Source organism: Eschscholzia californica, unplaced genomic scaffold, assembly GCF_041429995.1.
Source record: "Eschscholzia californica isolate CP2 unplaced genomic scaffold, dmEscCali1.0.p SCAF_1, whole genome shotgun sequence".
Taxonomy (NCBI): domain Eukaryota; kingdom Viridiplantae; phylum Streptophyta; class Magnoliopsida; order Ranunculales; family Papaveraceae; genus Eschscholzia; species Eschscholzia californica.
In genome coordinates, this window is record NW_028238198.1 from 83,771,795 (window position 1) to 83,785,285 (window position 13,491).

At 37.1% G+C, this 13,491-nt stretch overlaps 2 protein-coding genes and 1 long non-coding RNA gene across 4 annotated transcripts; 2 read left to right on the top strand and 1 right to left on the bottom strand.

The window, feature by feature from the left end:
- Positions 1-290: 290 nt before the first annotated feature.
- LOC147570175 (trihelix transcription factor GTL2-like) lies at positions 291-3,171 on the top strand. The gene is made up of 2 exons (XM_086656726.1): positions 291-1,003; positions 1,618-3,171. Exons 1-2 carry the CDS (start codon positions 570-572, stop codon positions 3,032-3,034), a joined length of 1,851 nt encoding a protein of 616 aa, XP_086512852.1. The 5' UTR covers positions 291-569; the 3' UTR covers positions 3,035-3,171.
- A 1,979-nt stretch (positions 3,172-5,150) lies between these two features.
- Positions 5,151-13,491, top strand: LOC147570176 (uncharacterized). The gene is made up of 10 exons (XR_015231397.1): positions 5,151-5,406; positions 6,240-7,523; positions 8,108-8,269; positions 8,399-8,590; positions 8,669-8,797; positions 9,013-9,121; positions 9,998-10,052; positions 10,196-10,260; positions 12,325-12,516; positions 13,033-13,491. It is a non-coding gene; the product is annotated as an uncharacterized LOC147570176 (long non-coding RNA).
- LOC147570177 (protein IQ-DOMAIN 19-like) lies at positions 7,527-10,019 on the bottom strand. Of its 2 annotated transcripts, XM_086656727.1 has the most exons (4): positions 9,414-10,019; positions 8,945-9,184; positions 8,091-8,774; positions 7,527-7,902 (listed from the first exon to the last, which is right to left on the bottom strand). In XM_086656727.1, the coding sequence occupies exons 1-4, from the start codon at positions 9,873-9,875 to the stop codon at positions 7,882-7,884; spliced, it is 1,407 nt and encodes a 468-aa protein (XP_086512853.1). In that variant the 5' UTR covers positions 9,876-10,019; the 3' UTR covers positions 7,527-7,881. The 2 variants fall into 2 exon arrangements, with proteins under 2 accessions (XP_086512853.1, XP_086512854.1); XM_086656728.1 differs by lacking the exon at positions 7,527-7,902 and having other exon boundaries at positions 7,959-8,774; positions 9,414-10,001.

A 13,491-nucleotide genomic window follows, 5' to 3' on the forward strand; every position in this document is an offset into this window, starting at 1 on the left:
CCATACTAAAAACTTAGTAAAATAGAGAGTCAAAAGGAAACTTGGCCATTTAACAGGGGCCAAACCAAAATTAGCTCTAAAATTATTCCAAAATGATTAATATGGGATTTTTTGATGAAATCCTCAATGAAATCAGATGGGCTCTCCAATCAACTTAAAAAAAAAACACAGAATTTAATGATTTTATCAGAAGAGACCAAGCTTTCATATTGGTGGGCTCAGTGGGCCTACCACCTGTTGCATGCTTTCACGTGTTTTACTGATAAATTCATTCATCTACCCCTATTAGTAATCCAGCTGCTACATTATCACATTTTGCATTGGATTCTCAATTTTTAAGAGTATAGATCAAATAGTAGTAGTAGTAGTAGTAGTAGAACGACAAAAGTCTTTTTTTGATTAGGAGAGAGAATTGAGATCTCAAAACAACTTTGTTGGTTTTGCTTCTTCACTCCTCTCTATAGAAGTAGAACAAACAAACTTCCATTTCAAAGTGTTTCAACTTTGTAAACCATCAAAGGAAACCCTCTTTCTCTCTCTCTCTATACTTTCTCTCTCTCTAACTCAACATGTTTAATGGAGGGTCAGACCAATTTCATCAATTCATAGCTTCAAGTAGAACTAGTACTACTACTACTTCATCACCTCATCTACCACTCACTCTTCCTCTTAATAGTAATCTTCCTATCAATAATAATGTCTCTTCTCATCATCCAACTTTCTCTAGTTTCATGATTGACCCTCATCATCCTCAACTTTCTCATCAAGTGTTTCAATCTCATCTTCTTCATCAACTTCACTCTCAATCTAATTCACAACATGAAGATGATGATGAGTTAAAAAACAAACAAGAAGAAAGATTAGGAGATTCATGTAGAGTGAGATCTACTGTTTCTCATCAAATGGTGGATCCATGGGAGAAAGAGGAAGTACTTGAACTATTAAGAATCAGATCTAATATGGGTAATGGGTTTTCAGATTACATTTGGAGTCATGTTTCAAGGTAATACACAATTAACTTTCTCACTCTAGTCTCTAGCTAGTAATTACAAATTCCATTCATTTACTTTTCTCACTCTAATTATAAAGAAAAATGTAAGGGAACAAGAAAAACCACTCTGACTTCGGACATAAATTCTACGTGGATTATTGTGATTCGTGTTTTTGATGATTCTGATTCATTAAGCAGCGAAGCACGGCAAGCCACATAGATAAACACTTCGGTAATTGCTTGTAAGGGCTTGATTTCTTAACTCGTAATATCTCTAATTGTTTTTTTTAGACCGTAAGAAATGAATCCTGATTGATATTCACAATGGGGGGATACACATATTATAACTATATTTGGATATATATAGGAGTAAGATCAATTGATAGATGATAGAAGAGATGAAGCTTGTTTGAATCTTCATCAATTAGCCATGAATGTACAATTTTATTGTTAACAATCACTATTTGGAGATTTTTCTACTTTTGTTTCTTCTTTTGTTTAAACCAACATGTTTGGATCGATCTCACTAAATAAAATAAAATACAAGTAAAAGAAAAGCAACCCAAACTTCACTTTTATATTTCTAGGTACTCTACCTTTTTGTTTTGTTTTTATTGTAAAATCAGGAAACTTGGAGAGCTTGGATACAAGAGAAGTGCTGAAAAATGCAAGGAGAAGTTCGAAGAGATGAATCAATATTGCATTGATAGTACTAATTATAGTAAGAAGAATTATAGATCCTTTAGTGAACTTGAAGCACTTTTTGAAGATAATAATCAAAACCCTAATTCTACTTCCTTAGCCGAAGACGAAAAGATGGTAACGGAGAAGAACATGAGTTTAAATTTGGAGGAGAATTCAGGAAATGAGACATTAGAGAATCCTGATCTAGTTTTACAAAAGCAAAGTATGATGAAAAAACAAGCACAAAGAAGGAAGAGGAAAAGACACCAAAAACTTGAATTATTGAAAGGTGTTTGTGAAGAAATAGTGAACAAGATTATGGTCCAACAAGAAGAAATTCATGAAAAGCTTTTACAAGAAATGGAAAGAAAAGAAGAAGAAAGGGTTGCAATACAAGAAGCTTGGAAGAAGAAAGAGATGGATAGAATTAACAAAGAGATTGAAATTAGGGCACAAGAACAAGTTATTGCATGTGAGAGAGAGAATACAATAATTGAGTTCTTGAAGAAGTTCACATCATCTCAAAACCAAGAACTAATAGTATTGAGAACTGAAAATATCAGAAAAACAGCAAAGACTAGTCCTTCATGTACTTCTCCTTCTTCATCAGAAAATAACCCTAATTCACTCTCTAGGGTACCTGCCCAAACTAGCCAAAAAGTACCCACTTCATCAACAATAGGTATAACAACCAAAAACCCTAGTTCTTGTCCTACTCAAAAGAAATCAAATGTACCCATTTCATCACATTTGGATTTAGCATACCAAAACCCTACTTCCCTCACTACTACCCAAAACAACCAAGATGTCACTTCTTCATCCACACATCAAGTTGTAAATCAACAAGATCATAACACAAGTTCTACAACAATCAATGATAGAGATCAAGAAAATGGTAAGAGATGGCCAAGAGATGAAGTTAACTCATTGATTAATCTAAGGTGCAACCTTTGTAGCAATGTTGGTGAAGATAAAGAGAACTCAAAAGTTCCTTTGTGGGAGAAGATATCACAAGGGATGTTGGAATTAGGTTATAAAAGAAGTGCAAGGAAGTGTAAAGAAAAATGGGAGAATATAAACAAGTACTTTAGAAAAACTAAAGATACAAACAAGAAGAGATCTTTAGACTCCAAAACTTGTCCTTACTTTCATCAATTGAACACTTTGTACAACCAAGGGAGACTTGTTTTACCTTCGGATGGAACGGAAAACAACTCAACTTCGACGGAAAACCGCGTTGTTTCGCCAGAAACCCGGGCTTCGGGTGGTTTGATTAGTGATCAAGCAGTGGTGCCTAGTGCTAATGAAAGTGATAGAAACAATAATACCCAAGTTTCACCATTAGAGTTTGAATATTAGTTAATTAAGTTATACTATAATGTTTTTTAGTTTTGTTGAGTTATTCTTATTTCCTTTGCCGAAGACGATTATGTTCATCACTTGTATCATTTTTGTTAATTCAATTAGAACAAAATGCAAGCCCATATTCTAGACAATAATTTTGAATTCAATATGTTCACTCAAAGAGGTTAAGAGGAGGTAGTCTAAAGTTACAATAAAAGAGCCAAATTCGATTCTTGCTGGTGAGATTTTCTTTAACCAATTGATTTTTCTAGATAATTAGTTTATGTAAAACATGAAAAGTCACATATCTTGTGTCAGTGTTATTCGTTCAAGAAGATTGAAATGAAGCTTAATTAACATAAAATTATTCCTTAAGGTTGTTTGTTTCAAGACTTTTGAAGACATTCCTTTGGAATACACTATCATCCTTTACAATGAGTTTTGACAATTCTTTCATATGTTATTGTCCTTTATTTCATATATGGACCACTACATCTCAGACATCTTACAACTTACGCCTTGAAAGCTTAGAGCAGGACTCTGTAATGTGACTTGGTGTGGGGTTGAGTCTGGCTGTTTGACGTGGTCCACATAGTCTAGAAAGCTTACCCTTTTGTTTGTTTTCAAACATGGGTAGTAGAAAAGCATCATTCTAGCATAAACCCTACATTCTAATGAAAATGGGTGTGGCGGTATTGTTTGGCCTTCGATATTTTGAAAAATTCGCGTAGTTTTTTTTAGAAAATTGAAAACATTGTATTATTTATATTTCTGGAGTTTACAAAAGGAAAGTAAAGTTGCAAGAGAGGAGTTAAAATGTGAAAAATGCAATTTGAAGCTCATTCTCCTATGTGTAACCTTGAAGGTTGTAAAGGAAGCCACTGCACTTACCATCTCGTAACTAGTAGCTTTCCAGCCATCATGCAACCATAACTTTAGTTGCTCGATCGAACAAGACTCCCATACTTGCAAGTAGCCACCAACTAACAAATAACAATCTGACCCATGACCACCACTTCAATACCAGGATCAACTCCAACAACAGATTCCAGGATTACTTAAAGGTGGAATCAAAAGATTCTAGGATTACTCCCCAATATTCGCTAAATCATGTCCCACCACATTCTGAGGATATAGCAATCGACACATGGTAAATAGGGTTGCTGACCAAGTCTGGTCGAAAGACTCAACAAAGTCAGTTAGAAATTGCAGAAGATCTGCATTAGGTGAGTGGCGAGACAGAGAACCAAAACGAGCTAAAAACGAGGATATTTTAGAAACCAAAGTGGCAATGCTAATTGAAGTAGAAGGTGACTAGAGCTTTCATGTGGAAATTAAACTTGACTTTGTCTGATCAATTCCCAGAAAAGGAGCATGCGGTGAGACAGTTGTAAGAGAAATAGCCACAAATTTACTTTGAGTTGACACGTGTTAAAGATGAAAATAGTATGTGCACTGTAACACGTGCCAATTAGAGAAACAAGGGGAGGTTCTAGCTTTCCATGTGTGAAGACCAACATAAGAAGCCTCATCCAGCCCTCTATTGAACTAGAAAAGTAGATGCTTGAAAAACAGTCGGAGCACCCCAAAACTTGAGGTCAAAGGGCTGGTCCGTCGCCGGATTTAGAGAGAGAATAAAGGAGAGAAGAAAAGAGAGAGACAGAGGTGGCGACCGGTTTGGCAGTGGAGTTTGCTGACGTTAAAGGCAGAGTTTGACGGAATATGAGAGAGGTCGCCGGAGTTGATGGTGGTGGAAAGGAAGATGGTTGAAGAAGAAAATAAAAACATTAAAACTGGATAGTGTTTAGAGGAAACAAAAAAATATTGTTTCCACTCAAAACTTTCTTTTACGAAATTTTTTCTCATTAATCATTTGCGTCGCCAACTTATAAAAGCCCAGACCTACAAAACACGTAAATTTACAATCATTATTTGTTTGTTCAAGTGAAAATCTAACATGAGACCGACAAAATTTTGAAATTTATGTTAACATTATCGACCACACGAGTAATCAAGTGTTCCAACTTCTTTTTTGTTTGTGAAAACTGGCTTTTCTACTCTACTTTTGAAATCGTTCGCGGAACAACGCCTACAAAAGTTCAAACTTGGCAACCTCGGATACTCTTTTACAAACACATAAAAAAACAAAGTAGAGAGAGAAAGAGAGTGATAATGGAACCATTTGATATCGATTGTCCCGATCTTCGATCATCTTGTTCTTTTCTTCTAGGGTTTATTCTTTTTCGGTGTTCAAGAGATAAGGTTTTAAGATTAGAATTAGTCTCCAATGATCTTCACAACCTGGTGCCGTTACTAGAGCTCCGTCAAAATTTTCTTCTTCTTGTCCGTAGGCTCCTCTCTCTTTCAATTGTCGAAGAATGCTTAAGGTAAACCTGAGATTTCACTTCTTTAAAATTAGTTTCATTGACACAACTTCATCTGATTTTAGAATCTGAATAGATTCATTAAATAAGTTTGATGCAAGATGGCTAGTAGTAGGGAAATCTTGTATTGTTTGTGCCTTTGAAATTCGATTTTGTTGAAACTTTAGATATTGGAGTTTTCTTTTTAAGTGAAATATTCTCAATTTTGAGTGACTATGAAGATTAATAGATACAACTCATTTTGCCAATTTTGATCCATCAACCTCTATCGCGGTGTCATAGTCGTAGAGCTGAGTTGATATGTAGTAGGAGGCGAGTGACTAGTCTGCCAATTAGGTACTAGTACTAGCCCTAACTGATCAAGGACAAGTTGGAACTCGGAACTGGCCCCATATATATGTGTGTGTTGAGTACATGCCTAGTCGGGAAAGTTGGCTAAACTAAGGTTCCACCATTTCGCTATAAGCCTACGACGTACATCCCTTTGCAGCATAATCACTATGTATAATTGTACTATATTTTCACATGAAGGAGCAGAACGTTTTTCCCACACTCTTATATTGTCAACTAGTTTCCTGGAATAAGATGTACACCGTAGTAAGTGTACATCCCTTGTTTTCCGTCTTGCTTATGCCACATCTTGATGTACTAGTCACTTCAGTCCCCGTTGACCTGAGCTGACCCTTGCTTATAGAATGATCTCAAAATATTGAGGACGCTGCACCATATGCTTTATGCGTTAACAATGAATCACAGCATACTTGTGACTTTGTATAGATTTGTAAAATAAATTCCCATGGTTAGTTGTATTTGATATTAAATTGTTCTATTAATAGATGATAAATCCATAGGATCACAACTTGGACACCGACATTTCTTTTGAAGCACCCACGAGGATGAAAATAGTACGTGAGTATAGAATGATGTTCATAACAAGTTTAACGCTAATTAGTTATAAGCTTTCAGACCCTTTTTTAGAAACTGCAGTTAATGATGGAGATGGGACTCCTGAAATGCAAAAAACCCTCTAAAAAGGTTAATTCCTGTAGGAAGAAGGTATCTACCAAAGGCACAGCTAACTATAGGTTTCAACTTCCTCAGAAGCGAATATAACCAGAGCTCGTCGAAAAGAGCATACATCTATTGACTGTTCAAGATTCGGAACAGGTGCAAGTGAAATTTTACTGTCTTGACTCCCTGTGTTTATTACCGCTTGTCATTATCCACTGATAGCAGAGGGAAGAAGAAAGAGAATCTGCCTCCTGATTGACATACATATTTACATCTTTTTCATGATAACAAAATAAGATCCAGTCAGTGAAACCCGCCTGGCTGTATCCTTGTTCAGGTAGGGGAATTTGCAGATATTCTATCAAACGGGAAGCTCTGTTCTACCCTTCACTCTGTCTGTTCCCAAAGCGCCAAAACGAGAGTGTTTAAGCCGAGACACTCTCGTCTCTGACTTCAACTAGCCTGGAATAAAATTTCTCCACCTCACAATATCCTACAGAAGATGAAAAGTCAGATAACTCTTATGCTGGGTACAGATTGTGTGATTGAAGGTTTCAGTTTGATTTTATCACCACTTAAGGCTTATGTGGCTGAGCTGGTAGAAATACACTTACCCCAGAATTCTCTAGTTCTCTTGTCTTCTTTTGAGTGTTGTGAGCGGCTGAGCGCTTTGCTAGTCAGAGAGTACACTAAGTCACTCATATTCAGGAATGTTCACTTGACTAGTAGAGGACGACTAGTTCAAGTTCAGCACGAGAGGTTAGCAAGGTGATCAAGTGCTAGATCCGTGATATCAAGCTGGCCCTGCTAATGGGGCAGGATTGAATAAGGAAAAGAGAACCTTAGTGAAGCGGCACCTGCCGGAAGAAGGATGCATCAAGCCGGTCATATGGAACACTGAAACATGAGTTTGGAGCTAGAGGAACCAAGAAAGGGTATGCACCACTTAAGTAGTTCCGCCGCTTTAAACGGGCCTGAAAAAGTGGATGGCTTTCGTGGAATTCTAACATCAAACTACTTATGGTGGCGGTAGTATGCAGTCAAACAGATAATGGATTGCTGCAATTTCCGTTTGAATCATTTGGATGAAGTGTCTCATTTGAGCGAAGGTATCGTTAAAAATCCAATCAGTTAATTCAATCAATTAAACATCTGTGCGCGAGATATGCACTTGCGTGTTACACAACTCTTTGTTGCCAAAACATGAAAAGGGCAAACACATAAGACAGAAATACAAAAGCCAAAAGAATTAATTAATAAAAGAAAGCATCACATTCAAGCCCCGCAAACACACTAGAGTCATTATTGTTATTTCGATAGCTTTGTGCACCTTGTTATCTTCGAAAGTTCATATTCTGATCATCTCTTGTAATCGCCTGGAATTGTTTTCTAGAGCCTGTGTTATTTGTTCTAGTTGTGTAAGGATTGGGTGCAAGTTCCACTAGTACCAGTGAGATAGATGAACAATCAGTACCGACTCCCATTGGACTGCATCAGTCATTAGAAGCCATGAAGTTACAGAATCAGAGTTTTGAACAGACAAATGAAACTAATCTAGTAGCTTAAATCTTTGGAGATTCTTTCTCAAAAGTTTGTTAGGTTATCCGTTAACTTATACAAATGAATTTTCTCTTGTTATTCCTCATGTATTCTACCTCCATTTAATTAACACTCACCTCATATGCAACCAAAGATCTGCAGTAGTTTGTATTTGTAAGAACTGTACTGGATGAGCCACATTCACTATCCTTTAGCGACATTCCTGACCGGTCAAGCTTGACCGACCAGGGGTAGTTGTACCCTTGAGCAGCAGATCCTACGTGTGAAGATGACCGCTGCATTCGAACTGCACGAGGTATATTCCTTCCTTCTGTTGATACCTTCCGCCTACTTGGTGGTCTCTCAGGTGTATCAGGGCGCTGCTTAGGTGCACTTTGCGATCTGACCTTTGCCCTAGATGACTCAGTGTTGGCCATGTAATTAGGGAAGAACGGGTATTCGCTTGATATGGATTCTGCATATTCTCGACGAGAATAACCAAATGGGATTCTTGCTAAATCAGGTTTAGACATTGCCGAATAGTATTGTGGGCTGCTCTGATTTGTGTCGAAGGAATACTCCTCAAAATGTCCGCTGTAGGCTCTTGGGCTCAACTCAGTCAAAGCTGATGGGGCAGGTGAGTAATGATCCTCCTTCGACTGTCCACGAGGTCCAGAATAATATGTTGAGAATCTGTGATCTACTATTCTTTCAGCTTGTGTGTGATTGGAGTAGCTATTCCTGGCCCTCGAAGGAGTTCTTGATTCACCAAAATCCATTTCGACAATCTTAACATTCTCGTCCATGTTTCTATCCGTCTCCTAATCACAGAAAGATTATACAGGTTTAGCAATCGTACAGTTCAATTAGATTAACGATGTTAAAAAATCCTATATCTTAGTTAAGTTTATGAGATTTTGTTTCTTCTGTCACATTCATAGAACAAGTTCCTTGTTTCGAAGGGAACTTGAAGACAAGTGTCAAAACTTACATTATATGTTTGCCTATAGTGATTATCGTGGGGAGATTTTCTATGAACAGATTGTCTCTTGCTAATAGGCGATGTCTCATCACCGGCCATTCTAATCCTCTGGGCACGAGCTCGAGCTTGAAGAGAAACCATTGCCTCCATGCGACGAAGGGCAGCAGTTGCTTGTCTCCTCACCAGGTGACCCCTTATTAGTGATTGCAACTTAACTAATCCTTTCAATGCACATAAAGCTTTCCTTGCCTGGAAAACATAAAAGAATGCCATTAAACTTCACCATAATTCAATCGGGTTATTTAATTTCATAATCTTCATATGGCATTTCTATATCTAGTATAATTCAGTTGGAACAACTTACGAGTTAACTGTCTATAGCCTAGATTTCAGTATACTTGGGAAATAATTTTGCTGAATAGGGTTGTTATCTTTTTCTAAAAGAGGTATAATGAAGAGGGATTCTGTAAAATAGTACCAGAAAAGAACGGAAGACAGATTGAATCTTGATTGCAGCAAGTTCTTGGACAATACTAGATCTCCTTTTGGCCGCGGCAGTTATTTCGGTTACTGCAGCAGCAGCCTGTGCAGCTGCAGTAGCTACATCGGCAGCAGCAGCAGTAGCTGCCTCCATGACCATGGCATGTTTTTTCTGCTCATTCTCGGGGTCTAGTGTGTTCTGCACAACTGGCTGGGGAGTGGTGGGAATTGCTTCTCCAGAATTTACATCCTTCTTTGCTGCTGCTGCAGTTCCTGTGTTTGCTGCTGCAGATCTTCGGAAACTCCATCTCTTTTTCTCTTTAGTAGTAGTAGTAGTTATTGCAATCGGTATTGTCGTATTTTCGATTGGAGCTGGAGAAGAGAGGTTTATTCCTCCCTTGTCCTTCTGATCTTTCTTCCCTGTTAAAATGCTCTTTAGCCATTTACTTGTCTTTCCCATCTCTGTCAAATCTTACTGAGTAACCATAGCAATGCAGATAGATACAAGATATAGAGAAGAAAGCAACACCTCTCTCTCTCTCTCTCTATAGATAGTTACAAGTCTATGTCTTTAATGTGCAGATAGATTGAAGAAATAGAGAAGAAAGCAACAGTTCTCTCTCTCTATATCTATAATGTAAGTGTTGATTATCTTCCTTACTTGGACCTTAAGTACATTTGACCAATTATATTATGATTATTATCCCTTTCTAATAATACTTATTAATTTGTTGCAGTGAATAAATCTATAAACATATTTCATTGTTTAATGGGTTGTAGGGTCTGTAAAGGAAGGGAAGAAGAAAGAAGCATTAAGGAAATTCCCACACACTCACACCCCTTTGGTAAGCCCACTTGTCACCCCTTAATTGAAATGAGTTGAATAGATTCCTGTCAAATTTGATATCCGTAGTCATTTCTAATTACTACCAATTCTACCCCTGACATTGATCTGTTTTCGTAGAATGAATGTGATGTTTGAGTAGGGGTATTTAGGTAGTTAGGTATAAATCTGGTTTAATTGGCCATGTGAGGGAAGAGGTCATGAACGTGGTGAGAATCCCTTGCTTGGTAAGTAGGAGTACTTTTTTTTTTTTTTTTTTGTAAGGGTGGACACGGGGGTGACTAATAGGGTCTAGTTTTTAATGGGTGCAAGTTAAACAAAGAAAAGTGGTGGTGGGCCCCACTGGAGAACAGTGTGGGAGAGAGAGAGGCCGTGCTGTCTGTCAAAGCACGTGGTATTTAAGCTGCGCCAGGCTTTCATAATCAATCAGAGTGTCTCGTAATAATCCAATCCCGAGGAGGGAGGGAGGGATTCTCGATGCCAATTCCATCTTGGAAGTCACCTATATCTACCTAACCTTTCTTTCTGTACTGGGTCCCATATGCTTTTATTCTCCCTCCTTCTCTGTTTCTTGGACCAAGAGAAGATAAACCCCTTTTCTCTCTAGAATTTTGCAGCTGTCGGTAGGCAGCAGGTATTTAGTGTTAGTTTTTTGGAGGGTCTATAGGCACACCAAAAGTTTGCCTCAAGCCCGTCCTATTAGCACTCCCCGCAGTCCAGCGGACTGGCTCTGGTCCGGACTGTTCAAACCCAGTTCCCATTAGGACCAGTCTGAGCTCCCTCAAAGTCTTAGACTACCCTGTCCAAGGGGCGTGCTAATAGAGAGAAAGGGCCAGTGGCAATTTTTGGGTCCGCCTATAGACCCTCCCTAGATTTTTCTTTTGATTTTGTACATCATTTGCAACCTTATGTGGCACAATGGAGTCCCTCTCGCTAACCGGTTGGTTCTCCATTAATAGCATCTCCAATGCAAAATTTAAAAAAAAAATCTATGTCATGTGGCTTAAGTCTTAGTTGATTTTTTTTCTTTTTCCAGATGACACGGTTGGGATTCTCTCTTCAAAAGTCATCTCAATGCTGACACTCTAATAACTTCAAATTTATTTAGGTGTCATTTCCCGTATGGGTAGTTTCTCTTTTTAATATTGAGTGTAGATGCTCTTCGTTAGAGTGGATTGAGGGAATTTTTACTTTTGGGTCCTTCGGAAATTTTTCAGTAATCATATGAAATACAGTTTCTAAAACTTTATACTAGCGGAGCCTCTAAAGTGGTTCCTTCTTATAAAAGTGAAGTTGAAGTAAACATAACGAAATGTGAAGAACTGAAGATTAAGTTGTTTATCTTTGGTTGGTGGAAGAACCCACTAGAGTTACTTAATATAGTAGTTTTATGTGGGGTTTTCCAAGTATGGGGGTAATGGGTCTTCTGAAAGAGGTTCACCCAAACTTCATCTTCCTTTTTTTTATATCCATTTGATAATCACAGTATTTAGGGATTAAGTTTGTAATTACTTTCCCAAACTATAGAACATTTGGTCATCTTTCTAGTAGAAAGATTTCTTGATCCTGATAAACCCTAGCCTTTCTTTTTTCAAGTGAAGTCCTATATGTTGAAATTTTCAACAAAAAAAAAAAAAAAAAGAAGTCCTATATGTTGAAATAGGTCAGATTCTTTGGTCCTTTTTTATATGGTTTACTGTTCTTACCTGGGATTCTTTATGTAATTTCTATCATTTATCTTCATGTATTAGTTTGTTTCTATTTATTTTTATTTTTTTTTGCATCTTTTATACTTGTTAAGGCAACCATCCACATTTTTTCCTTCTATATCTTATAGTATAGTTTTCTTCCATGAAAAAAAGAAATCACCCTATGGATTATTATGTTCAGCCGCAAATATATGCGGTTGCAAAAAGTTTACCATTTTCACAGGTGCCTATTAGGTTTCTGAAATTAGATAATTCTTGTCCGAGTAATTCTCTAAATTCCGCTATACTATTGCTGGTAGATGTCTTCATCAACTACTTTATACATGATTAACAATAACATTTCTTATCTTATTTAGGAGGTTTTTTTCTTTTGAAGAACCGACGGATGATGATGAACTTGTATCCCACAATTGCTCTATTCTACTTTGTCACTATATAAACAAGGCGTGTCAAAGATATTAAATAATATGTTTTTGATAAGGAAAGATGACACTTGGAATTGCTTAGAAAATAAGACAACAAGAGGGGTCTATATGCTTCAAGAAAAGGTAATAGAATTATGTTTTGGTCCACAAAAGTATATCCAAGCTGATTGACCAATCTGTATCTTGTTTTTGTTAGAGATAGAGATGGACTAGAGGGAAAATAAACTTCTCTCATCCAGATTTCCATTTTCATTTCAACTTTGGGTATAATATCTCTCCTTTCACTTGGCATGTTTTTAGAAAACCACTAGAGGATGGGTGGTGGTAGGGACGTGAATAATAGGTGTAATAGGGGTCTGACTCCATACTAACACCACTGAAATTAACATTTAAGAAATAGTGTGTAAAATAGAAGTGAAGAAAGATTTAGTTGGCAATCACTTGGAGTCACATGGGTTGTTTTTTATGTTTCTTGATATCAACCCTAAAGTGTTGGAGTATAATATTTGCAATTCTTAGATTTCTTCTTGTTGTAAAATTATACTAGCAGTTTGATGGTTCAATAACAATATTCACACTATTTTTTTTTTATTAGAATCCAACCGACAGATATCTCGTCTCTCATTATTATTTTTTTAGGTGTAGTTCTTGTAGCTCTCGAGTCATGTGGATCATCTTCTAGGTGTTGAAAGAAAACAGCCTTAAAAACTGATTAGTCTCTCTCTTCATTACTATTTTATATGTTAAATTGCTTTATAACTCTGACCACTTAACATGTGATTTGAACTTGTTTAATCTCGCAGATGCTTTGCCAACCTATGAGCTCACACGATTCGATAGCAAGATGGATTTTTGACTGGGGTTTAGCCTTTTAGGCAAGGCAAATTCTTTACTATACTTAGCAAATAAAATGGGTTGCTTTTAGAGTTTCCTTCTTATGTGTGGTTGTCGTTAGTGCCCATAACAGTGAGTGGAAGAGCACTCGTTGTGGTACTGTACAGAACTTCCCCGTATGTGAAGTTCTAAAGGCGTCCCCAGTTTTGTTCTTTATTGTTGGATTGGACTGCCGATAATAATGAGTTAAAGAAATTTTATATG